Genomic DNA, 24,319 nt, shown 5'->3' on the forward strand with positions numbered 1-24,319 from the left:
GATAAGTGAGGAGTGAGCTCCGCCCTCCGCTCAGGGGCAGAAGCTCTGTTCTGGAATCTTCAGACCTGTCCAGTGGAGTATGAAGGCAATGAGTTTTATGAGGCATTAATATTTTATTTCTCACTCTTGCATAGTGCAGAACAGTGCACATAATTTCTGGGAACAGCCAGGCGCGTGATTCCTGTGGGTCAGCTGGGCCAGGCCCGGTGCCTTGTCCTGGTAGAGGGGGTCTATCTCTCCGTCTTGGGGCTCTCTCTCCACTGCAAGAGCCAGGAGAGAAGGAAGGGTGACACAGGTCCTGCTGCCCGGGCCACCACCCTGGGAGCACTCTCTGTCTGGGAGAGATATGGCTAAGCCTGAAAGCCCTGGGCGCATCTGAGAGAGTGCCGGACAAGGAATGACCTAGGCAAGGCAGAGCCCAGTGCGGATCTGCAGGTCTGGGTGTGAAGCTCCCGGCACGCCCCCCCTCCTTTGTCCTCGGGGGAGCGCAGGAAGCCGCCTAAGGTGGCTACAGCTTACCAACTTCCAGAGACTCCCCCTGGAAACGGCGAGTTCCAGCCCACCAGTCCTCCCTGTGAGGAACACAAGACTTGAGCCAGGCAGCTTGAGTTCAAACTGGAGCGCCCCCCTCCCCCACCTTCCAACGACTGGACGGTAACCTTGCCTCAGTTTCCTCATCTGCCGGACGGGGATTGCTAGGGGGTTAACAGAGCAGAACCTGGAACAGGGAAGAGCCCATCAGCCTAAGCGCGGCCATGGGCCTGTTCTGCGCGCCCCGCCCCAGCAGTTAAAGTGATGAAGACGTGGAGACCAGGTGTTCCGGGCACAGAGGGCTTGCTTTATTTCACCAGCAGCATCTGGTCACGGCGTTTGCCCCGGGGAGGGTGGAAGGTCTTGAGCAGCACCCCGAGCAGGCCCAGGACTGTGCCCAGCAGCAGCACCACCTTTAGCCCCTTGTGGACGGGGCGGGCCTTCCCCTTCCAGGTCTCCCCTGCCTCCCGGTGTGGCCTGCCTTCCTCTTCCCCGAGAGTCTCCGCCCTGTCCCGGAAGGGCTTGGGGCTGAACCGGGCCATGAGCTCCTGCTGCACAAAGCACTTGTAAATGCCTGGCTGGTAGACCTGCAGCTGCATGCCACCATTGGAAGGTTCCAGAATGGCGTCCAAGTCCTGGTTGGAGAGCTGGCCCTGCCAAGTCAGGGGCATGTTGTCGGCTTCCCAGAGGACAGGCCTGCAAAGGAGGACAAGGCCAACGGCTGCGGTTCAGCTGGTCCCTAGGGGACCGGAGTCTGAGAGGAGATGGTGACAGCGGTGCCCTCCTCCCAGGGGGACAGCCAATAGGGCACATCCTCCAAGAGCACTACACAGCAGTTGGGGGGGGTAGGGACAGGGTGGCGGGGAGCTCAGAGCCCCACCCCACCCAACGGGGAAATGCCTCTAGCTCATCAAGCCTCCAATTGCTCATCTGGAAACGGGGTGTGGCTGTACCTGCCTCAGAGGGTTACTTGGAGGAATGAGCAGGAACAGTGCCCCCACCCCCGTTTGCCTGGCCTGGCCTCATTTTCTCCATTCTGCCTCTCACTTAGGCTGCTTCAGCCACACTGGCCTCCTACACGGTCCTCCAGCAGGCTGAGTACCTTCCTGCCTCAGGGCCTTTGCCCTGGCTGTTCCCTGTGCCTTGAGGGCTCTGCCTCAGCACACAAGGCGGGCTCCCTCACCTCCCTTCAGTGCTGGCAACTTCTCCGATGCCTTCCCTGCCCTCCTTATTTAAAATGATCCTTTCCCCCACTCCCATCCCCCCCCTTATCACCACCTAAAATACTGTGTGTTTTATCTATGGGATTGTTTTATGGCTCCAGAAGGAATCTTCTCCCGTTTGGTCCTCACTGCATCCCAGGTACCAAGAGTAGCGCTTGGCTTATGAGTGCTCAGTGAAGTTGTGGTAAGTGGAGGAAGCAAACCAGGCACTTAGACATCACAATGAGCCCACGAGGCCGGGGCCACCAAGACCTCTGTACTGAGTTGGAGAGTGTCCTCCTCACATTCGTTCTAAACCTCAGGATGTGACCTTCTCTGGAAATCAGGGTGTTGCAGATGTCATTAGTGAAGATGAGGTCGGACTGCAGTAAATCCCTGGGCCCTAAATGCAATACTACCTGTGTCCTTTTAAGAAAGGAGAAGAGGGCCGCCTGGGTGGCTCAGTCGGCTAAGCATCCAACTTTGGCTCAGGTCATGATCTCACAGTTCATGAGTTTGAGCCCCAAGTTGGGCTCTGTGCTGACTGACAGCTCAGAGCCTGGAGCCTGCTTTGGGTTCTGTCTCCCGCCCTCTCTGCCCCTCCCCACTCACTCTGTCTCTCTCTCTCAAAAATAAGCATTAAAAAAATTTTTTTTTAAAGAAAGGGAGAAAAGACACAGATGCAAACACACAGGGAAAACGCTGAGGGATGACAGGGACAGATGGGGGTGGGGGCGGTATAGCCAGAAGCCAAGGAAGGCCAAGGATTGCCTGCCACCCCCAGAAGCTAGGCAGAAGCGAGGATGGATTCCACCTAGCATCTCAGGGCGCGGGGCCCTGGTGACGCCTTGACTTTGGACTTCCGGCCTCCAGAACTGCAAGAGAATACACTTACGTTGTTTTAAGCCACCCAGTGTGTGGCATTTTGTTGTGACAGCCCTAGGAAACAAACACAACCCCCATTCTACAGACAGGGAGACTGAGGCCCAGAGGGAAGCCACAGGCCAGAGTCACACAGCTGGCAAAGCAGCAGAGCTGGGATTGGAGTCCAGGCCTGGCTGAGTCCAGCGTCCAAGACATAAACCTCACATGAAATGCCACTCCACCCAGGCTGGAGGCTTCTGCAGGGGTGTCTAATGCCCGTCGCGTCCACAGCCTGGCCCACCACAGGACTGACCACAGAATCGGCCGAGCCCTCCCTAATTGTTAGCTGCCCTGTTCTATCTGTGTGAGTCAATTGTATGTGGGCACCAGGGGTTTCTTGCCAAAGGCACATCTGAAGAGGCCACAGAGAGAGTATGACCATGCAGGACCCCTCCCCTCTGCGTGAATTAATCATGAAGGCTCCCAGCCTGGGGGCAGCCTGGCTAGGGGCCAGTGTTGGGCGGGGGCCTGCGTCTGTCACCTGTAGATAGATCCCAGGGGGCAGGTGAGCCACGCAGATCCCAACTCCTCACTGATCTCAAAGTTGTCAAAGGCGATGTAATCCAACATCAACATCGTGCACGGGACATAGCAGGCTTCCACCTGCATCTCGGGCCGCAGGCGGCTGGACCCCACCTTCATATTTCCCAGGTAGAGCCAGCAGGGCAGGGGCGTTTCCTGGGGCTCCTCAATGTAGCAATACCCCAGGCGTTTCCGCTCACCCGGCCCCCCACAGCGGTTGCAGTCCTGCCAGGGCTCCCAGTGGGTGAAGATGATCCCTTTGCCACCCAGACTCAAGGTCTCATTCTGTAGGGGCTTCTGACCCAGTCCCTTGTGTGTTATGTGTAGGGTGCTGACATCCTGGAAGTCAATCTCGTACTGCACCAGCTGGGTGCCGTTCTTGTCCCGGCAGTGATAGAAGCCCGTCTGGGAGGGCGACGGACTCCTAATGAGAATGCCGCTGTCAGCTACAACTTCTATGTTGGTGGCACTGGAGAGTGGGTTGGACCAGCTGGCCTCATCTTGCAGGAGGAAGAAGTACCACCGAGACTCAGAAGAGTTGCAGGGCAAGAAGATGTCATTGTCTGAGAGGAGGGCTTTTTGGCATTGTTTCCTGTTGGGGCAGCTGAAGGAGACATAGAATCCTGGCAAGGGGGCAGCAAAACTGAGCAGCAGCCACAGGGAGGTTAGCATGGTGGACCTGCACTGTGGCAGTGGGCAGCGCCCTGCCCACTGTGAAGTCACCCATGAGACCCAGCCCTCAGCTCTGGGCGGCAGGATGAATAGTAGCTCATGGGATGGCCATGTGAGGTCACAATCCCCATTTGATTGGTGACAATTTAACCACTCTACTTAAGATCTATTCCAAGCCCTCCACTCTGCTGGGATAGGAGGAAAGTTAATTTGTCTCTTTAGGGTTTTTTCTACTTTGGTGTTAACGTGAACATTCAACACATTTTCCCTGAACACCTACTATGTTCTTTCTGTACACAATTCTTAGTGCAGGGGGTGGAGGGGTGAATAAATACTGTCTGGTTACCATTCTTATTTCCTATGCCTCTCCCCCAACCCCCCCTCCCCAGATATGCTGGCCCCGCTGCCATCTCCTGAAAACATCAGGCAAGCAAAGGGCTCCTGCCTCAGGACCTTTGCATGTGCTGGTCCCACACTCTTTCCATATATATCTGCATGATTCAACTCATCTTAAACAGACAAATATTTTTCTCAATTATCTCCTTTCCAAACCCTTTCCTAAATTCCTTCTCAGTCCTGAAATTAAAAGTAATTATTGTGCAGGCTTGATATGCCATTGCTCACTCATTTCACAAAAGTTTCCTGAATGCCTACCATGTGCTAGCCTTATTCTAATCACAGCCCTGAACAGGTTAGACAAAGCCTCTTCTTCCTTGGACTTATCTTCTAGTGGAACAGACAGATAACAAACAAATATATGATACATAATTTCAGATACAATATATTCTCCTTATTCATGGCAGTTATGTTCTATAAAGTTGCTGGATTAGCAAATGCTGAACATTGTTTGTAGGAGAAATATAGGCTTAAGGTCCTATGAGCCTTTGATCATTACATTTTTGTCAACTGCTCAACACATAAACTTGCTGTATGTGTACTTTTGTTTAAAAACCTCTCATTTAATATATATTGTTAATTCATTAGCAATGAACTTGTAAACAACAGCACTACTAACTCGTGCCTGAACAACGCTTCTCTAACACACATGTTTTCTTGACAAGACACATCATAACCTTCTTGTGCTTAGGGACACTGGCTAGCCCTTTAGCACTGCCTGGGAGCCATTTTCAATAGTGAAATCATCAACAAAAAGTACAAAAATGCAACAACAACAAAAAAGTGGCACTAACCAGACTGTGAAAGGTTAACAGTATGATAGCTGAATCCGGAAGGCAGTGTCTCCCTGTTCAGCCTCAGCTGGGAATGCGCATCGTTAAGTGACTCAACCTTTTCACTACTCTTTGCATGGCTGCAAATGACTTTGAAACCACTGTGGGTGTTGACCCAAGGGCTACAAATCCATTTCAGTAATAGGTGAATTCATAATTATAGAATCCTCAAATAATGAGGATTGACTAATAATCACTAACCATAAGAGTAGAGCAGGGAAATGGGGATAGAAAGTGAAGAGATGGTATGTGAGTGTGAGCTATGTGAGGGAGGATGGTCTGAACACTCACTGAGGAGGCGAAGTTTCACAAACACTGGAGTAAATTGAGATAAAAAGCCATGTGGATATTTGAAGGGAGAATATTCCCAAGGAATGGCTAGACCCTGACACGGCTGCCATATTTAAAGGGTGTAGAGGCCAGTGTGAGTAAGGAGTCGTGGACATGGAGGAGAGTGGTGAGTGGGTGAGGCCTAAGTTTCATCTAAGTCTTTGCTAAGACATCTGCCTTCCTCTCTACCTGGCTCCTGATGACTGGGGACTCTTAGTCATGTCCCTGTCCCATGTGGAGACCTCTACAGGCTGTGTTTGGCATAAGCTGTATGCTTAGACTCTGGAACTGCTGCTTCTATGGCGTTCTGCTGCCACCGTCACCACAGGAGTGGGCCACATATCCCCTCTGTTCTCAGCTCTATAGAACTGTCTAGTTTTTGTCTGCTTCCCAGGACCTTATAAAATCTATCTGAGACATATTAACATTCATACCTGTGTTGTTTCCCCTCCAATTCCCTCCTTCTCTCTCTCCTCAGCCCAGAACATATTTTCTAAACAAGTAAGCAGGAGTATAGGGACACTGTGAGATAGCCCACTTTCGATTTTCACATTGTCTAGGTGAGAAAGAACAAACTGACTGGATACAGCCTAAATATATGTTTTAATTGGCCTCCCTAGGGTGTTTTTAGAATATTTAACTCAGTGGCCAACATGCAAAAGCCAAGAGATTTCATATGAGAATCCAGATTGCCTGCTGTTCTTTAAACAATGTGGGTGAGGTTTCGGCTTACTGCTACAATTGAGAAGCTTATATCAGGCCAACACTCTTGCTAGTAACAACTATAGACTTTACGTTAACCATGAGGAATATGTTCAAGAGAGGACAAGAAGAGGATTTTGAACCTGCATAAAAGAATCAAATGGAAATATTAGAACTAAAAACTAAAATTTGTGCAACTGATCACTCTCTAGAAAGGGTAGCAATCTATTAAACACAACAGAAAAGAAGATTAGGGAAATGAAATATGGGCCCACAGAAAAATATCTATACTGAAGTATGCAAAAAAAGATAGGAAAATACAGAAAAGATTGCAAGACACATATAAGATATATCGAAAAGTTCTAACATTTGGATAAATGGAGACTCAGAAGCCAAAGAGAGACAGGCACATAAGTAATATTGTAAGGTACTGAATGAAAACTTTCCAAAAGTGATGAAAGACATCAAGCAACAACCTCAAGATGGCCTTCAAAGCCATACAGGGTAAATATAAATGGAATCACACCCAGGCACTTGTAGGAAAATGCTGCTGGAAAGCAAAGAAGAAATAATAAAAATGGCCAGACAAGATAAAGATACAAAGTTTCAAAGTGACAATCAAAAAACTCTTCACTGACTTTTAAAAAGAAATGATGGAAGTTGGAAGACAATGCAATGTCACCTTGAAAGCACTATAAGTAAATGATTGCTAATCTAGAATTCTATATGTAGATTGCTATATACCACAATTAAAATATCCTTTAAATGTGGAGGCAAAAATAGTGACATTTTCAAATGAAAACTGAATTTACCACAGCAGAGTACACTAAAAGTAATACCAAAGAGAATTCTCCAGACATCAGGAAAATGATCCCAAATGAGAGCAAAGTAATGTAGGAATAAAAACCACCAGAGTGGCAAATATGTGGGTAAAATTAAATTTAATATTTAAAGTACTTAAAAATAATATCTTATAGGGTTTTAAATATATTTAAAATAAAAGTATCTGATCTGATTAAGAGCACAACAGATGGAAGGAGAATAAATGGAGCTAAAAACTTATAAGGTCTCTACATTGTTGAGGTAACGGTACAAGTACAAATTTATATTATATCATAATCTAATGAGAATTAATTTTGTAATCTCTAGAGAACTCATAAAAGGACGCATATCTAATAAGCTAATAGAGGGGGAAATGGAACAATTAAAAAGTACTTGAGGGGCGCCTGGGTGGCTCAGTCAGTTAAGCCTCCGCTTCAGCTCAGGTCAGATCTCACGTTCGTGGGTTCGAGCCCCACGTCGGGCTCTGTGCTGACAGCTAGCTCTGAGCCTGGAGCCTTCTTCCGGTTCTGTGTCTCCTCTCTCTCTGCCCCTCCCCCTCTCATGCTCTGTCTCTCTCTGTATCAAAAATAAATAAGACATTTAAAAAAAAAACTTGATAAAAAATACTTGGTGAATCCAGTACTATGTTGAATAAAAGTGGTGAGAATGGACATCCTTATATTTTTCCAGATCTTGGAAGGAAAGGTCTCAAAATTTCCCCATTGAATATTGTAAGTTTTTCATACATAGCCTTTTGAGGGATTTTATCATGATTGGTTGTTGTACTTTGTCAAATGCTTTTTCTGGATCTATTAAAAAGATCATATGGTTTTTATTATTTCTCTAATTAATGTAATATATCATGTTGGTTGATTTACAAATATTGAATAACCTTTGCATCTAAGGAATAAATCCCACTTGACTGTGGTGAACAGATAGAAAACCTAGAAAAAAACCTACAATTATATGATCAATTAATCGTCAACAAAACAGGAAAGAATGTCTTTCAATAAATGGTGTTGGGAAAACTGAGTCAAAAGAATGAAACTGGACCACTTTCTTACACCATACCAAAAGATAAACTCAAAATGGATTAAATACCTTAGTGTGAGACTGAAACCATAAAAATCCTAGAAGAAAGCAAGGCAAGGGAAATAAAAGCAAAAATAAACTATTGGGACTACATCAAAACAAAAAACTTCTGCACAACAAAGGAAATAATCAACAAAACTGAAAGGCAACCTACTGAATGGAAGAAGAGATTTGCAAATGACATATCCAATAAAGGGTTAGTATTCAAAATATATAAAGAACTGATACAACTCAACATCCCCAAAACAAATAATCCAATTAAAAATGAGAAAAAGAAATAAACAGACATTTCTCCAAAGAAGACATCCACACCTGATCTTAGCCAAAAGGCTGAAAAGCGATCCAAAGAAGACATCCAGATAGGCAACAGACACATGAAAAGATGCTCAACATCACTCAACATCAGAGAAATGCAAATCAAAACTACAATGAGATGTCACCTTACACCTGTCAGAATGGCTAAAATAAAAGACACAAGAAACAGCAAGTGTCGGCAAGGATGCAGAGAAAAGAAACACTCTTGCACTATGGGTGGGTATACAGACTGGTGCAGCCACTGTGGAAAATGGTATGGAGGCTCCTCAAAATGTTAAAAACAGAACTTCCTATGATCCAGTAATCACACTATTGGGTATTTACCCTCAAAATACAAACACACTCATTTGAAGGGATATATGCACCCATATGTTTATAACAGCATTATTTACAATAGCCAAATTATGGAAGCAGCCCAAGTGCCCATCAATAGATAAATGCATAAGGAAGATATGATAGCTATACAATGGGATATTATTCAGTCATAAAGAAGAATGAAATCTTGCCCTTTGCAAGATGGATGGATGCTAGACAATATAATGCTAAGTGAAATAAGTCAGAGAAAGACAAATACTATATTATTTCACTCATATGTGGAATTTAAGAAACAAAACAAATGAGCAAAGGAAAAAAAAAAAGAGAGCAAGGGAGAGGAAAACCAAGAAACAGAATCTTAACTGTGGAGAACTGATGGTTACCAGAGGGGAGGTGGATAGGGGAATGAGTTAAATGGGTGGTGGGGATCAAGGAATGCATTTGTTGTGAAAAACACTGGGTGATGTATAGAACTGCTGAATTACTATATCGTACATCTGAAACTAATATAACATTGTGTGTTAACTATATTGGAATTAGAATTTTTTAAAATACTTGGTAAATCCAAAAGCAAAGCAAGGCAAAGGAGCCAAAGAAAATACAGAACATATAAAAAGCAAAGAGAAAGATGGTAAACATAAGCCCATTAAATGTAAATGAACTAAATACTCCAATTAAAAGACAAAGATTTTCAGACTGATACCAAAATAAAAATCTAAATATATACTTAAAATTTTTTTTTAATATTTTTTTGTTTGGAGGTTCTAGCAGGGGAGTGTAGCTGCTGGTATACCCTTGACCAAAGAACGGTCCTCTTCTATCAGGGAAGGTCATCCTCTTCAACTGAGCACGCAGCTTCGGGAAGGATGCACATGGAGCAGTGAGGGAGGAAGGGGACACCCGCCTGGCCAGCCAGATCAGCCGAATCAACCTTGGCGATCAATGGGGTGACAGATGTCGCAGCCAGATCGCCTTCACATCCTAAATATTTTTTTGAAAAAGAGACAGAACATGAGCAGGGGAGGGAGGGAGAGGGAGAAGAAGAGGGAGAGGGAGAGGGAGAGAGAGAGAGAAAGAAAGAGAGAATCCAAAGCAGGCTCATGTCTCTGATCTGTCAGCACAGCACCTAATGCAAGGCTTGAACTCATGAACCATGATCATGACTCAAGCCAAAGTCAGACGCTCAACCAACTGAGCCACCAAGGTGCTCCTAAATATTTACTTCTTAAGATATTCATTTTAAGTAAAAAAAAATATAGAAAAGTTGAAAGTAAAGACATGGAAAATATAATGTAAACACTAAATACCAGAAAACTGATGTAGTGGTGGCTATACTAATAACAGAAAGTAGACATTAAGGCCAAAAATATTAATAAAGATCATAAGAGGTATTGTATAAGATGGTCAGTCCAAAAGGAAGTTATAATAATCCTAAATTTGTGTGAACCTAAAAATATATGAAGCAAAATCTTGTAGTGCTAAATGTTGAAACAGACAAATCCACTATGCAATATGCAAAAATTTAGTTAAGATAAAATAGATTTGAACTATATGATATAAACTTGACTTAAGCCATATATGTAATGTAGAACACTGCACTCAACTTCAGATCAAATATTTTTTTTAACATTCACATGAAATATTTGGCAAAATTGACCATATTTTAGATCATAAAACAAGTCTCAGTGAATGTTAAAGAAATAGAGTCACATTTTTGGTCAGTAGAATTAAGTTAGACTCAAATAACAAAAAGATAACAAGAACATCACTAGATATTTGAAATGTATGCAGTGAAATGTATAAATAAATAATAGCTCAAAGAGAAATCACAATTGAAAATACAAAGTATTTTTAACTGAATGAAGATAAAAATAAAACATTAAACCTTGTAAGAGGCAAGTAAGTTATACCTAGGTAAGTTACCTATTTTCAGCCTAAATAACATATTTTGAGCGGAGGATAAAAACTAGAGATTTAGGCAAGTATCTCAAACACCAGAAATCAATTAGACAGACACAAAAACCAACAAACTGAAAGTTGGTTCTTTAAAAGATGAATGTGATTGATAAAGCCCTAGCAAGACTGATAAAGAAAAAACAGCAAGAAGGCGTAAATAACAAATACTAGTAATGAAAAAAGAGACATTACTACAGATCTTTCAGGCATGAAAAAGATAATCAGATGATATTAAAAATAACTTTTGGCCAAAACTTATACAAAAATTTAGATAAAATGGATAAATTCATTGAAAGGCTTAATGACACTGGCATAAGAAAAATTCTCAACTGTTCTATGTTTATTATCAAAGAAATTGAATCTGTAATTGAACACCTATGCACAAACCCTTTAATCCTAGAAAGCTTTACCACTGAATTTTTGTAAACATTTCTTAATGATTAAGAAATGGCATCAATCTTTCAAAATATCTCCAAAAATATAAAAAGATGAAACACTTCCAAACTTTTATGAGGTCTGCATCATCTTGACACCATGACCTTATGAGGATATTAAAACTAAGGAAAATATCAGGCCAATCTCTTTCATGAACAAGGACACAATATCCTAAACAAAAAATTAGCAAATTTCTTCCAATGAGAAGTAAAAAGGATAAACATTATGACCACACTGGGTTTATCCCAGGAAGGCAAGGTAGGGTTTACATATGAACATTAATCAATGTAATTCACCATAATATAACAAAGGAGAAAACCTTATTATCCCTTCAGTAGATGCAGAAAAAGCATTTGATAAAATTCAACACTCATTCATAGCTCAAAACTCTTGGAAAGCTAGGAATAAAAGGGAATATTATTAATCTGATAGTTTTTCTACTAAAAACCTAGAGCAGTATCATATTAAATGTTAAGAATAATATAAGAATGTCTGCCATCAACTTTAGGAAAAAATTAATAAAATGGAAATAAGTAATTTACCTAAGAGAGTAAGAGTTCAAAGTAATAGTCATAAAGATACTCAGGAAAAGAATGAATGAACACAGTGAGAACTTCAACAAAAACAAGTAAATAAATAAAATCTAAGAAAATACCAAAGAGAAGCCATAGAACTGTAAACAATAACTGAGCTGAAAATACACTACAGCAGTTCAACAGCAGACTAGATGAAGCAGAAAAAAGGATCAGTGATCTAGAAGACAGGGCACTGGGACCCACACAAACAGAGCAGCAAAAAGAAAAAGAATTCTAAAAAGTAAAGATAGCTTAAGGGACCTATAATACTGACATCAAGAAGAATAACATTCACATTATTGGTGACTCAGAAGAAGAGAGAGAACGGAGAAGAAAACTTATTTTAATCAATAAGGGCTGAAAAATTCCCTAAACTGGAGAAGGAAACATACATCCAGGAATCCCAGACAGCTTCAAAAAAGATGAATTCAAGAGATCCACACACCATGACACATAAATAACTAAAATGTGAAAAGCAAAAGATAAAGAGAGAATCTTAAAAGCAGTGAGAGAAAAGCAACATTACATACAAGGAAACCCCCATACGACTATCAGCAGAGTTTTCAGCAGACATGTTCCAGGAAGAAGGAAGTTGGCATGATATATTCAAAATGCTGAAATGAAAAACTTCCAACCAAGAATACTCTACCTGGAAAGGCTATCATTTAGAATTGAAAGAGAAAAAGAGTTTTCTAGACAAACAGAAACTAAAGAAGTTCATCATTCCTAAAACCAGCCTTATGAGAACTGTTAAGGGACCTTACTTACGCCAAAAAGAAAGGGGACTAATTAGTAACAAGAAATGTATGAAAGTAAAAATATCACTGGTAAAGATAAATATATAGTAAAGGTAGGGGCGCCTGGGTGGCTCAGTCGGTTAAGCCTCCGGCTTCGGCTCAGGTCAGATCTCACATTCATGGGTTCGAGCCCTGCGTCGGGCTCTGTGCTGACAGCTAGCTCAGAGCCTGGAGCCTGCTTCTGATTCTGTATCTCCCTCTCTCTGACCCTCCCCCTTTCATGCTCTGTCTCTCTCTGTATCAAAAATAAATAAAAAACATTAAAAAAAATTAAAAATATATATATATAGTAAAGGTAGTAGATTAATCACAAAGCTAGTGTGAAGATTAAAAGACAAAACTAGGGGCACCTGGATGACTCAGTCTCTTAAGCATCTGACTCTGGATGCTCTGCTTGGGATTCTCTCTCTTCCTCTCCCTTTACCTCTCCCCTGCTCATGCACATGCTTGCTCTAAATACATAAATAAATAAATAAATAACAAAATTAGTAAAAATAACTATACCCACAATAATTAGGTGAGGCATACACAAAAATGAAAAGTTGTAATATATGACATCAAAAACACAAAATGGATGGGTGGAAGTAAAAATATAGAGTTTTAGGATGTGTTCAAACTTATCTGCCTATCAATTTGAAATAGACCATTCTATACAAGGCCATTATATGTGAGACTCATGGTGACTACAAAACAGTAGTAGATACACAAAAGATGAGAAAGGAATCTAATCATAACGCTAAAGAAAGTCATTAAACCACAAGCGAAGAGAGCAAAAGAAGAAGAAAGGAACAAAGAGAAACTATAAAACAAGCAGAAACCAGTTAACAAAATGGTAATAAGTATGTAACTATTAATATTTTAAATGTAAATGAACTAAATTCTCCGGTCAAAAGACATAGAGTGGCTGCATGGATTTAAAAACAAAAAACAAAACCCAGGCCCATGCTGCCTAAAAGAGACTCGCTCTAGATGTAAAGAGAGTCTAGCATACAACTGACGGTGCTAGGAAAAGATGTTTCATGAAAATGAAAACAAACAAACAAAAGGCTGGAACTTTACTTATATCAGATAAAATATACTTTAAAATAAATTCTGTAATAAAAGACAAAGGTGGACATTATATAATGATAAATAGTTCAATCCAACAAGATGTAACATCTGAAAACATTAATGCACCTAACAGAAGCACCTAAATGTGTAAAACAAATATTAACAGGGAGAAACTAAGCACAAAACAATAGTAGGGGACTTTAATATGTTACTTACATCAATGGATAGATCATCCAGACAGAAAATCAATAAGGAAATAATGACATTAAATGACACATTAGATAAGATGGACTTAATAGGTATATACAGAACATCCCATCCAAAGCAGTAGAATACACATTCTTCTTAAGTGCACATGGAACATTCTCTAATATAGATCACAAAACAAGTCTCAATAAGTTAAAGAAGATCGAAATTCATATCAACCCCAATAGTATGAAACTAAAAATCAATTACAAGAAGAAATTGGAAAAACCACAAATATGTGGAGATTAAACAACATGCTACTGAACAGCCAATGTGTCAATGAAGAATTGAAAGGAGAAATCAAAATATACTTGAGACAAATGAAAATGCAAATACAACATACCATATTCTATGGGTTACAGAAAAAGCAGTTCTAAGAGGGAAGTCCATAGTGATACAGGTCTACCTCAAGAAACCAGAAAAATCTCAACTAAGTAATCTAACTTTTCCACCCACTAAAAAAAAAAAAAAAAAAGAGAGAGAGAACAAATAAAACCCAAAGTTAGTAGAAGGAAAGAAATAATAAAGGTCAGAGCAGAAATAAATGGAAACTAAAAAAGATAATGGAAAAGATCAACATAACTAAGAGTTGGTTCTTTGAAAAGATAAACAAAGTTGGCAAACCTTTAGCTAGACTCACTAAAAGAGGGGGGGGAGGGAGGGAGAGAGACAGAGAGAGAGAGAAAGGGCTAAATAAATAAAATCAGACATGAATGAGAAGTTGTAAATTGATATCACAAAAATATAAAGGATCATAAGAGACTAATGTGAATAATTGTACATCAACAAATTGGACAACCACAAAGAAATAGATAAATTTTTAGAAATATAAAATCTTCCAAGACTGAATCATAAAGAAACAGAAAATCCCAAAAGACTGATTACTACTATGAAGATTGAATCAGTAATCTAAAACCTCCCAACAAACAAAAGTCCAGGGCTTTTGGTGAATTCCACCAAACATTCAAAGAAGATTTAATCCTTCTCAAACTCTTCTAAGAAAATTCAAGAGAAGGGAATGCTTTCAAACTCATCTTTTTAGGTCAGCATTACCCTGATGTCAAAACTAGAGAAGGATGTAGAAGAAGGAGGAGGAAGAGAAAGAGGAAAGAGGAGAAGGAGGGAGAGGAGGAGACTGGGGTGGGGGGGGGAAGGGAGGGGTAGAAGAAGAAGGAGAACGAGGAGAAAGGGGAAAAGGAAAGAAGGAAGGGAGGAAGAAAGAAGGAAGGAGGGTAGAGAAAGAATGAAGGAAAAGAAGGAAGGGAGGTAGAGAGGGAGGGAGGAAGAAAGAGAAGAGAAAAGGAAAGGAAAAGAAAGGAAAGGAAAGGAAAGGAAAGGAAAGGAAAGGAAAGGAAAGGAAAGGAAAGGAAAGGAAAGGAAAGGAAAGGAAAGGAAAGAAGGAAGGAAGGAAAATTAATTACAGGCCAATATCCCCAAAGAACACAGATGCAGAAATCCTCACAAAAACATTAGTAAGCTAAATTCAACCATACATTAAAAGGTTCATAAGCCGTGATCAAGTGAGATTTATTCCAGGGATGAAAGGATGATTCAACATCCACAAATCAACCAATGTGATAACCATATTAACAAAATGAAGGATAAAGTCATATGATTATCTCAGTAGATACAGAAAAGGCATTTGACAAAATTCAACATCCATTTGTAATAAAAATTCTCAAAGTAGTTGTAGAGGGAATATACCTCAACATAACAAAGAACATATATGACAAGCCCACAGTTAACATCATACTCAATGGTGAAAAGCTCCTCTAAGATCAGGAACAAGACAAAGATGTCCACTCTCACCATATTTATTCAACATAGTTCTGGAAATCCTAAACATAGCAATTAGACAAGACAAAGAAATAAGATGTCCAACTTGGAAAGGAGGTAAAAAAAACTATTACTATTTATGGACAATATGGTTTTATATGTAGTGAACTCTAAGGATTCGACCAAAAATTGTTAAACTAAACAAATCCAATAAAGTTGTAGGGTACGAAATCAATGTACAAAAATCAGTTGCCTTTCTATACACTAACTATTGTTAGAGAAATTAAGACAATCATCTCATTTACAATTGCATTGAAAAGAATAAAATACATAGGAATAAATTTAGCCTATGAGGTGAAAGACTTGTATACTGAAAACTGTAAGTCATGGATGAAAGAAATTGAAGAAGACACCAATAAATAAAAAATATTCTGTGTTCGTGAATTAGAAGAATTAATATTATTAAAATGTCCGTATTACCCATATTACCTATAGATTTGAGACAATCCCTATCAAGACTCCAGTAGCACTCTTTACAGAAATAGAACAAGTAATTCTAAAATTTGTATGGAACCCCAAAGACCTCAAATAACCAAAGCAATCTTGAGAAAGAAGAACAAAGCTGGAGGCATCACACTCCAAGATTTCAAACTATATTACCTAGCTATAGTAATCAAAAGTGTGGTATTGGCACAAAAATAGACACATAGAGGGGCACCTGGGTGGCTCAGTCAGTTGGGCGTCCAACTTCAGCTCAGGTCACGATCTCACAGTTCACAAGCTCAAGCCCTGCATCAGACTCTGTGCTGACAGCTCAGAGCTTGGAGCCTGCTTTGGATTGTGTGTGTGTCTCTCTCTGTCTCTCTCTCTCTAAAATAAAATTTAAAAATACAAACACATATCAATAGAACAGAACAGAGAGCTTTATTTATGACTTTTATGACAAAGTATCCAAGAATATACAATTAGGAAAGGACAGTCTCTTTAATAAATTGTGTTGGGAAAAACTGGACAGCTACATGCAAAAAAATGAAACGAGACCTTCATGTTCACCATACACAAAAATTAACTCAAATGGATTAAAGACTTAAATATAAGACCTGAAACCATAAAACTCCTAGAAGAAAATATAGGCAATGTCTTTGACATTGGTCTTTGTTGTGTCCCACCCGGGCCAGCAGGGTGGAAAATCCTTGCGGGTTCTTGATCCTGAGGGAGGGAGAGAAACCAGGGCAGGAAGGGGGAGCACAGAGAGTAAGGACACACGGTTTCCGATCAAGCCTCCTCTTTATTGAGAAAACACCCTATCTTATAAAGGTTTCAAGGCGGGAAAACAAGGCAGCTGACCTAGGTCGGTTGCTAGGAAACAGGGTTAAGGGATTAAGACTGGAGTAAAAGAGGAACCAGACTAAAGTGTTTTAGCACAGCGCCTGAGGGGCCGATACCACCCTGCCTGCAGGCGGTTGATCTTTGGTCTTTTGGCTTCTCCTGACAGGGAGTGGCTCTTCCCTGCCTATTTTTGCAACTCCCCTCAGGGAGTGACATATCCAGCTAGCAAATGGCGAAGCAGCTGAATCTTTACCGCTCCCCATAGGTCTTGGCAATGTATCTTTGGATTTGACCCCAAAAGCAAAGCCAACCAAAGTAAAAATAAATGGGACTACATTAAACTAAAGAGATTCTGCACAGCAAAGAAAACCATCAACAAAATGAAACAGCAACCTACTGAATGGGAGAAAACATATGAAAATTATTTCTCCAATAAGGGATTAATATCCAAAATATATAAAGAACTTATACAACTCAATAGCAAAACTCCAAATAATTGAATTTAAAAATGGACAGAGCATCTGAATAGATATTTTTCCAAAGCAGATATTTTTCCAAAGTTAGCTATATATAGCTCACAGGCACATGAATAGGCACAGTTTCAACATCATAATCATCAGGGAAATTTAAATCAAACCACAATGAGATCACATCACACCTGTTAGAATGGTTATTATTTAAAAGATAAGAAATAACAAGTGTTGGTGAGAGTGTGGAGGAAAATGAACCCTCATGTACTGGTGGTGGCAATGTAAATTTGTACAGCCACAATGGAAAACAGTTTGAAGGTTCCTCAAAAAATTAAAACTAGAACTACTATATGACCCAGCAAACCTATTTCTGGGAACTTATCTCAAGAAAATAAAAACACTGGTGCACCTGGGTGGCTCAGTCAATTGAGCGTCCGACTTCAGCTCAGGTCATGATCTCACTGCTCATGGGTTCGGGTCCTGCATCAGGCTTTGTGCTGATAGCTTGGAGCCTGGAGCCTGCTTCAGATTCTGTGTCTCCTTCTCTCTCAGCACATACCCCATTTGTGCTCTGTCTCTCCCTGTCTCTCAATAATAAATAAATGTAAAAAAAAGAAGAAAAGAAAATGAAAACACTAATTTGCAATGATATATGCAGGCTTATGGTCACTGAAGCATTATTTACAATGACCAGGATACAGAAACAATCTAAATGTCCATCAGTGGATAAATGACTAAAAAAAAAATGTAGTATATATACACACAGTGGAATACTACTCAGCCATAAAAAAGAATGGAATTTTGACATTTATGGCAAAATGGATGGACCTTGAAGGCATTATACTGAATGAATTATACTGTCTGAAATAAGTCAGACAGAGAAAGACAAATATGATATGATTTCACTTATATGTGAAATCTAAAAAACCAAACAAACTAAAATTTATAGAAACAAAAAACAGATTGTTAGTTACTTGGGAGGGGGAATGTTGAGGGTTGGGTGGAATTGGTGATGGGAGTCAAAAGTTACAAACTTTCAGTAATAAAATAAATAAATCATGGAGATGTAATGTACAACATGGTGACAACGGTCAATAATATTTTATTGCATATTTGAAAGTTTTTAAGAGTAGATTTTGGGGTGCCTGGGTGACTCAGTCAGTTAAGTGTCTGACTTCAGCTCAGGTCATGATCTCACAGTTCATGGGTTTGAGCCCCACGTTGGGCTCTGTGCTGACAGCTCAGAGCCTGGAGCCTGCTTCAGATTCTGTATCTCCCTCTCTTTCTGACCCTCCCCTGCTTGTGCTATCTTTCAAAAATAAATAAAAACATTAAAAAATTTTTTTAAAAGAGTAAATCTTAGAAGTTCTTATTATAAGAAAAAACTTTTGTAATTTTGTATGATGATGGATAGTAATTAGATTTGTGGTGACTATTTCACAGTGTATAGAAATATTGGATGATTATGTTATACACCTGAAACTAATATAATGTTATATTTCAATTAGACTTGTCTCTATATAGAGGGATGTATAATTGAAATAAGTTATATTAGTTTCAGGTGTACAACATAATATAATGTTGTATATAATATATATTTTATATATGTTGTACATTATAATAATATGTATATTTATCATGTGTATGTATATACATAATATATATCTGTGACTTGAATCAGATTTTAATATCAGGTATATTAAAATTTTGTCAATAGTCAAAACACTGGATTGTTTTATTTCATGTACCAACTTATTAAATCATGCATTATAAATCCTTAAAAAGACACATATGTAATTGCATGAAAAATCAAGTCTTTAGGAATATAATAAAACATATGTAAAATCTCTACATTAATAACTGTACATTACTGGGAGAAATTAAACAAAGCCTAAATAATGGAAATATTTATGATGTTGAAGGATTGGAAGTCTAAATACTGCAATATATTGATTCTAAAATTTATCTTTCAATTCAATGAAGTCCCAATTTATTAAAAAACAGGATTTTGAGGGGTATGGAGAATGCAAGCTGATTCCAAAATCTTTATACGAAAGTTTTGAAGAACGAAGTTGGAAAATCTATGCTACCAGATATCATGACTCATTATAAAGGTATAGTAATAAAAATACCATGGCACAGATGCCAGGATGGATAAACAAATTGTATTCATCAGAGTCCAGAGAGGAGACAGAAACAACATTAGTGATGAGGCTGACAGGAGTATGGGCCAAAGTGTCTTGGTCTCCAGGTTTTACATTTGGTCACTCCTGAATATCAGGAGCCTATGAGAGCAGAGGCTAAACTTTTTTGTTCACCCCTGTGTCCAGGAGCACCTACCCAGGGCCTGGTTCAGAAAGGGCACAAGTAGCTCCTACTGAATGAACATCTATCTCAACAAGCAGTGAAGAGACCCCTTCTGGACAGACTGACCACAAAGGTTTATGGGCGAAAGACAGAGCCTACTTTTCCACTGGAAGGCAAAGCCCTGGCCCAGGTGGGCATAGGAAACAAGGCCTGGGTGAGGGCTGATGCAGGGCTGATGCCCTGGTCCAGTCACCTGTAGATGGAGGCCAAGGGGCAGGTAAGCCACTTGTTGTTGGTCAACTTGCCCAACTGATGAATGTCAAAGATGAAGTATGGCTGGTCGATTTCCTTAAGGTGGTCACAGGGTACAAGACAGTCTTCCACCTGCAGGTCAGGCCACATACGGCTGTGTCGCGCCTTCTCTGCTCTCAGATAGAGCCAGCAGGGCAGGGGCGTTTCCTGGGGCTCCTCAGTGTAGCAATACCCCAGGCGTTTCCGCTCACCAGGCTCCCCACAGCGGCTGCAGTCCTGCCAGGGCCCCCAGTGGGTGAAGACGAGTACCGGGCCACCCAGTCTCAGGGTCTCATTCTGCAGGGGCTTTTGGCCCAGGCTTTTGTGTGTAACATGCAGGGTGGTGACATCTTGGAAACCAATCTCATGCTCTACCACAAGCGCATCGTCCTTGTCCTGGCAGTGACAGAGGGCTGGGGCTGGGTCAGACGAAGGCTGCCCTCCTTAGGCATTGAGGAGAGCAGGGAGGGATCCTCCCCTAGAATGGAAGAGAAGTACCAGAGTGCCTTGGGATAGTCACACTGCAAGCCGACATCATTGCCTGGACGACGGCCTGCTGCCAGAGACTCTCACAGGCACATCTGATTAATACCTGGGCCCACAGAGTGGGGGGGAAGGCTAAGCAGCCACAGGGTGGCCAGCACGGTAGCCTGAGATCACGAAAGGATGCTAGGAACCATCCTAGGCATTGTGAAGTCATCCATAGAACTCGGGCATCAGCCCTGGGCAGTGGGATGAAACGTGGTCTGCTGCACTTCTAGGAGGACCCAGAAATCCCCGGTCTGTACCATGACTAAGAGCCACGGAATAAACCCGGCAAGGGCCTTCTGTCTTGCAGGTGGGGAGGACGGCTTCATTAGCACCAGGTCTGCTGATCGAGGTGGGGTGGGGTGCTTTCTGAATCTTTGTTCCCTGTGGCTCCTGTCTCCACTCTCCAGGGAAATACCTTCTTTTCCATTATCATCCTTCGTTACAGTTTAAGTGACATTGAAAGACGTGCGCTCCTTTACATATGAATAGTTTTCTTGGCCTGCTTCCTGTCTTCCAAAGTTTGGGACCTAAGGATTCTTAAAAGGCACCAGCCAACTCCATTTGCAAAAACCCACATCCACAGTTCTGGGCAAGACGTTCCCCATCTCTCTCCCTCTCTCTCCCTCCCTGTCTCTCTGTCACTGCAGAGGCACCTTATCAGGCATCCATGAGCCATATTCTTCATTTCTCTTTCACTGATCCCTTTTGCCTACCCAGGGGCATCCTAAGGATTTTCTGGGAGTATCTTAATTCATTCAGAGTCTTTAACAATGGATAACAATGATTTAATTAGTGCTGTGCCTTTGATTTTATCTTTGACAATAGCTGAGTGCTAATTGAATTTTGTCTCTCAAAGGCCTTCCCAAATTTTGGCCAAATTTAGTGAACTTTCACACCTACTCTTCTGTATTCCAGCTGCTTCCACTAACGCTGCAAGTTCATTAAGTATATTGTTTGCCTTTAAAAGTATCTTAGGCAGGGCGCCTGGGTGGCTCAGTCGGTTAAGCATCTGACTCTTGGTTTTGGCTCAGGACATGCTCTCATGGCTCACGAGTTTGATCCCCACATTGGGTTCTGCACTGACAGTGTGGAGCCTGCTTGGGATCCTCTGTCTCCCTCTCTCTCCCCCTCCCACATGCTCTCTCAAAATAAATAAATAAACTAAAAAAAAAAAAAAAGTGGCTCAGCCAACAGTCTCCATCCTGCTGGTTTCAAATAAATCTTCTTGTTCCTTTTGCTCTGTGCTGAAGCCAGTGCTGTGTGTTTTTATTTTTGGTTACAGCAGCACCTCACTCCTGATACTAATTTCTGTATCACTCAAGGTAGGCTATTTGCTTCTATTGTAAACTTACCCCAAACTTCAATCACTTACAAAAACAAAGGTTTATTTCTCACTCAAGCTCCACATCCATTGTGGTTTGGCATCGTAGTTACTCAGGGACCCAGGATAACGAAGCAAAATCACGTTAACAATTCCAGTTTCATACCAGAGGATGAAAAAAGAGAGCTCTGAAGAATTTCATATCTGTAATTAAATGCTCTGGCCTTAAATGACACCTGTCACATGCTCACAAACCACTGGTCAGAAACAGTTATGTGGTACCACCAGGTCATCAATCCAACAAAGGAAATGGAATTCTACTATACCCAGGAAACACTTAATAAAAGGAAGTCAGTGATGATTACCACAGTTGATATTTACCACAAGGAGTATTCTTTTACATCATAAAGTTAAAAATCATTTGCAAAATCATCCCTTCAGATCTCCCGAGGCTCCATTAGCCAAGATTAGGTCCCATGTGCAGACCCAAACCAATCCCTGAGATCAAACAGAATTTCCACGATTGGCTTAAGACAATCAGAATTTGTTTTCTAGGACTGGGAAAGTATAACCTTCTCTGACTACAGAAGTCATTGAAGACCAAAAAAAAAAAAAAAAAAAAAAAAAAAAAAAAATCAGGGCTTTGTATACAGGGGAGATGTAGAAGAGAATCCCTTTTTGGTGGGAGTAATTCTATACTATTTAGAAGATCAAAAGAATGCAGTGTAGCTAAAGAGGCAGTCACTCATATGACCTGGAAGAGAGGGACATTTGGTGTTTTGTGGCTTGGACAATGTTCCTGTCATGTCTCTTCAGACATGATCATGGAGTGATCTTGTTTTTGTCTTGGCTAATCATAGTCACAGAGAGGCTCTGTGTGATATTAGTACTCTGTTCAATTGTTTATGTTCAACAGCATACCATGACTTAGCTTTGAGTTATGGGCTACCTCCAATAACACCAACACTGTTATTAGTGTCAGGTCAGCTACCAGCTATCAGGGGCTGCTTTTTCTCTTCCTCACATACTTAAGGAACTGCAATAAAGTCTCTTCCTGTGATGGAGGCCTGATAAAATGGCTTTCTCTTTGCAGACCTGTTTCCTCATTTTCAAAATAGGGATTAAAATTTTTTTTTAATGTTTATTTATTTTTGAGAGGCAGAGAGACAGAGCATGAGCAGGGGAAGGACAGAGAGAGAAGGAGACACAGAATCTGAAGCAGGCTCCAGGCTCTGAGCTGTCAGCATAGAGCCCGACGCGGGGCTTGAGCTCACAAACTGTGAGATCGTGACCTAAGCCAGAGTCAGCCGCTTAACTGACTGAGCCCCCCAGGCGCCCCTCAAAATTGGGATTTTAATGGTGCTGGGTACAAAGGGGACTTATGAAAATTTGAGGAGATATTGTAAATACAGTGCTCGGCCAGTGTTGTTATTGGGGAATGTGCAATAAGGACCTTGTCCTCTAACCATCAAGGTTCTATGTTCTGATGGCAGATTACTACTTCTGATCACAAAAGTGCAGACGCAGAGGCAGGCCACCATTGTTCAGACCCCTGCTGGCTGAAGCGGCTTCCAGAAAATTTCAAAGGACAACCTCTGGGTTTTCTCCTCTTTTCCCCTTTTTGGAAGCCAGACATCTATGGGTTAGGACATCTGCAAGCAACCAAACATACATAATGTGGGGAATTTAGAAAGTCATTGCATAAGTCCAGGGAAAATTGCAAATTCAGAAAAGATCTGAGGTGAGCCTAAACTTCCACTTCAGGCTGAAACCACAACTGCCAGAAAGCCCTGGAGAGAGAGGGGAATATAATTTCCAGAGTTACCACATTGTAAGACTCAAATGTCTGCCTTAAACAAAAAAGTCATAAGGCATAAGGAAACGAAATCTCCAGGGACGCCCACATGGCAGACATACTAGACAAAGACTTAAACAATAGTCTTAAAATGTGAAAAGAGCTTAAGAAGACCAGGAAATGATGTATGAACAAAATGACAATATCAATAGGGAGATCGAAAAAAATATATATCTATATAAAGAAATTCTGGAGCTGAAAAATACAATTACTGAGCTGAAAAATTCATTTGAGGAGTTTGAAACAGATGTGAGGAGGCAGAAGACAAAATTGGTGACTTTGAAGATAGAACAACTGATAGTATTGTATCTGAGGAACAGAAAAAAAAAAAGATTGAAGCAGAGTGAACAGAACCTAAGGGACGCATGAAACAGCATCATGCAGACCAACATACATGTTGTTGGAGTCCCAGAAGAAGAGAAAGAGAAAGCTGCTACAAAACTACATTTGGAGAAATATTGTCCAGTGTCGGGCCGCCAAGTTTTCTGTCTGCCTCAGGCAAGGATTATCACTCTCCGGAGAGTGAACCAGCAAACAAGATTTGCATTCTAGAGGCTGGAGACTGCCATTTCCTGGTCAAAATAACTTTGGCATCTGTCATGCTGGGCCAGACGTGAGTGGCCAAGGTGCACAAAAGATCAAAACCGTATTTTGGATTATTCAGTGCTAACTCCCCCCTTCCCAGCATTGCTGAGGCAAATCTGGGCGTTTCTTTTGATATTCA

General features: G+C 41.1%; 1 protein-coding gene and 1 pseudogene across 1 annotated transcript; both read right to left on the reverse strand.

The window, feature by feature from the left end:
* Positions 1 to 817: 817 nt before the first annotated feature.
* LOC115280828 (protein FAM187B-like) lies at positions 818 to 3,917 on the reverse strand. The gene is made up of 2 exons (XM_029925970.1): positions 3,139 to 3,917; positions 818 to 1,227 (listed from the first exon to the last, which is right to left on the reverse strand). Exons 1-2 carry the CDS (start codon positions 3,849 to 3,851, stop codon positions 840 to 842), a joined length of 1,101 nt encoding a protein of 366 aa, XP_029781830.1. The 5' UTR covers positions 3,852 to 3,917; the 3' UTR covers positions 818 to 839.
* A 15,929-nt stretch (positions 3,918 to 19,846) lies between these two features.
* On the reverse strand, positions 19,847 to 20,852 carry LOC115279762 (annotated as a pseudogene).
* Between the last annotated feature and the right edge of the window lie 3,467 nt (positions 20,853 to 24,319).

This window comes from Suricata suricatta, chromosome 16 (assembly GCF_006229205.1).
Source record: "Suricata suricatta isolate VVHF042 chromosome 16, meerkat_22Aug2017_6uvM2_HiC, whole genome shotgun sequence".
Classification (NCBI taxonomy): Eukaryota; Metazoa; Chordata; class Mammalia; order Carnivora; family Herpestidae; genus Suricata; species Suricata suricatta.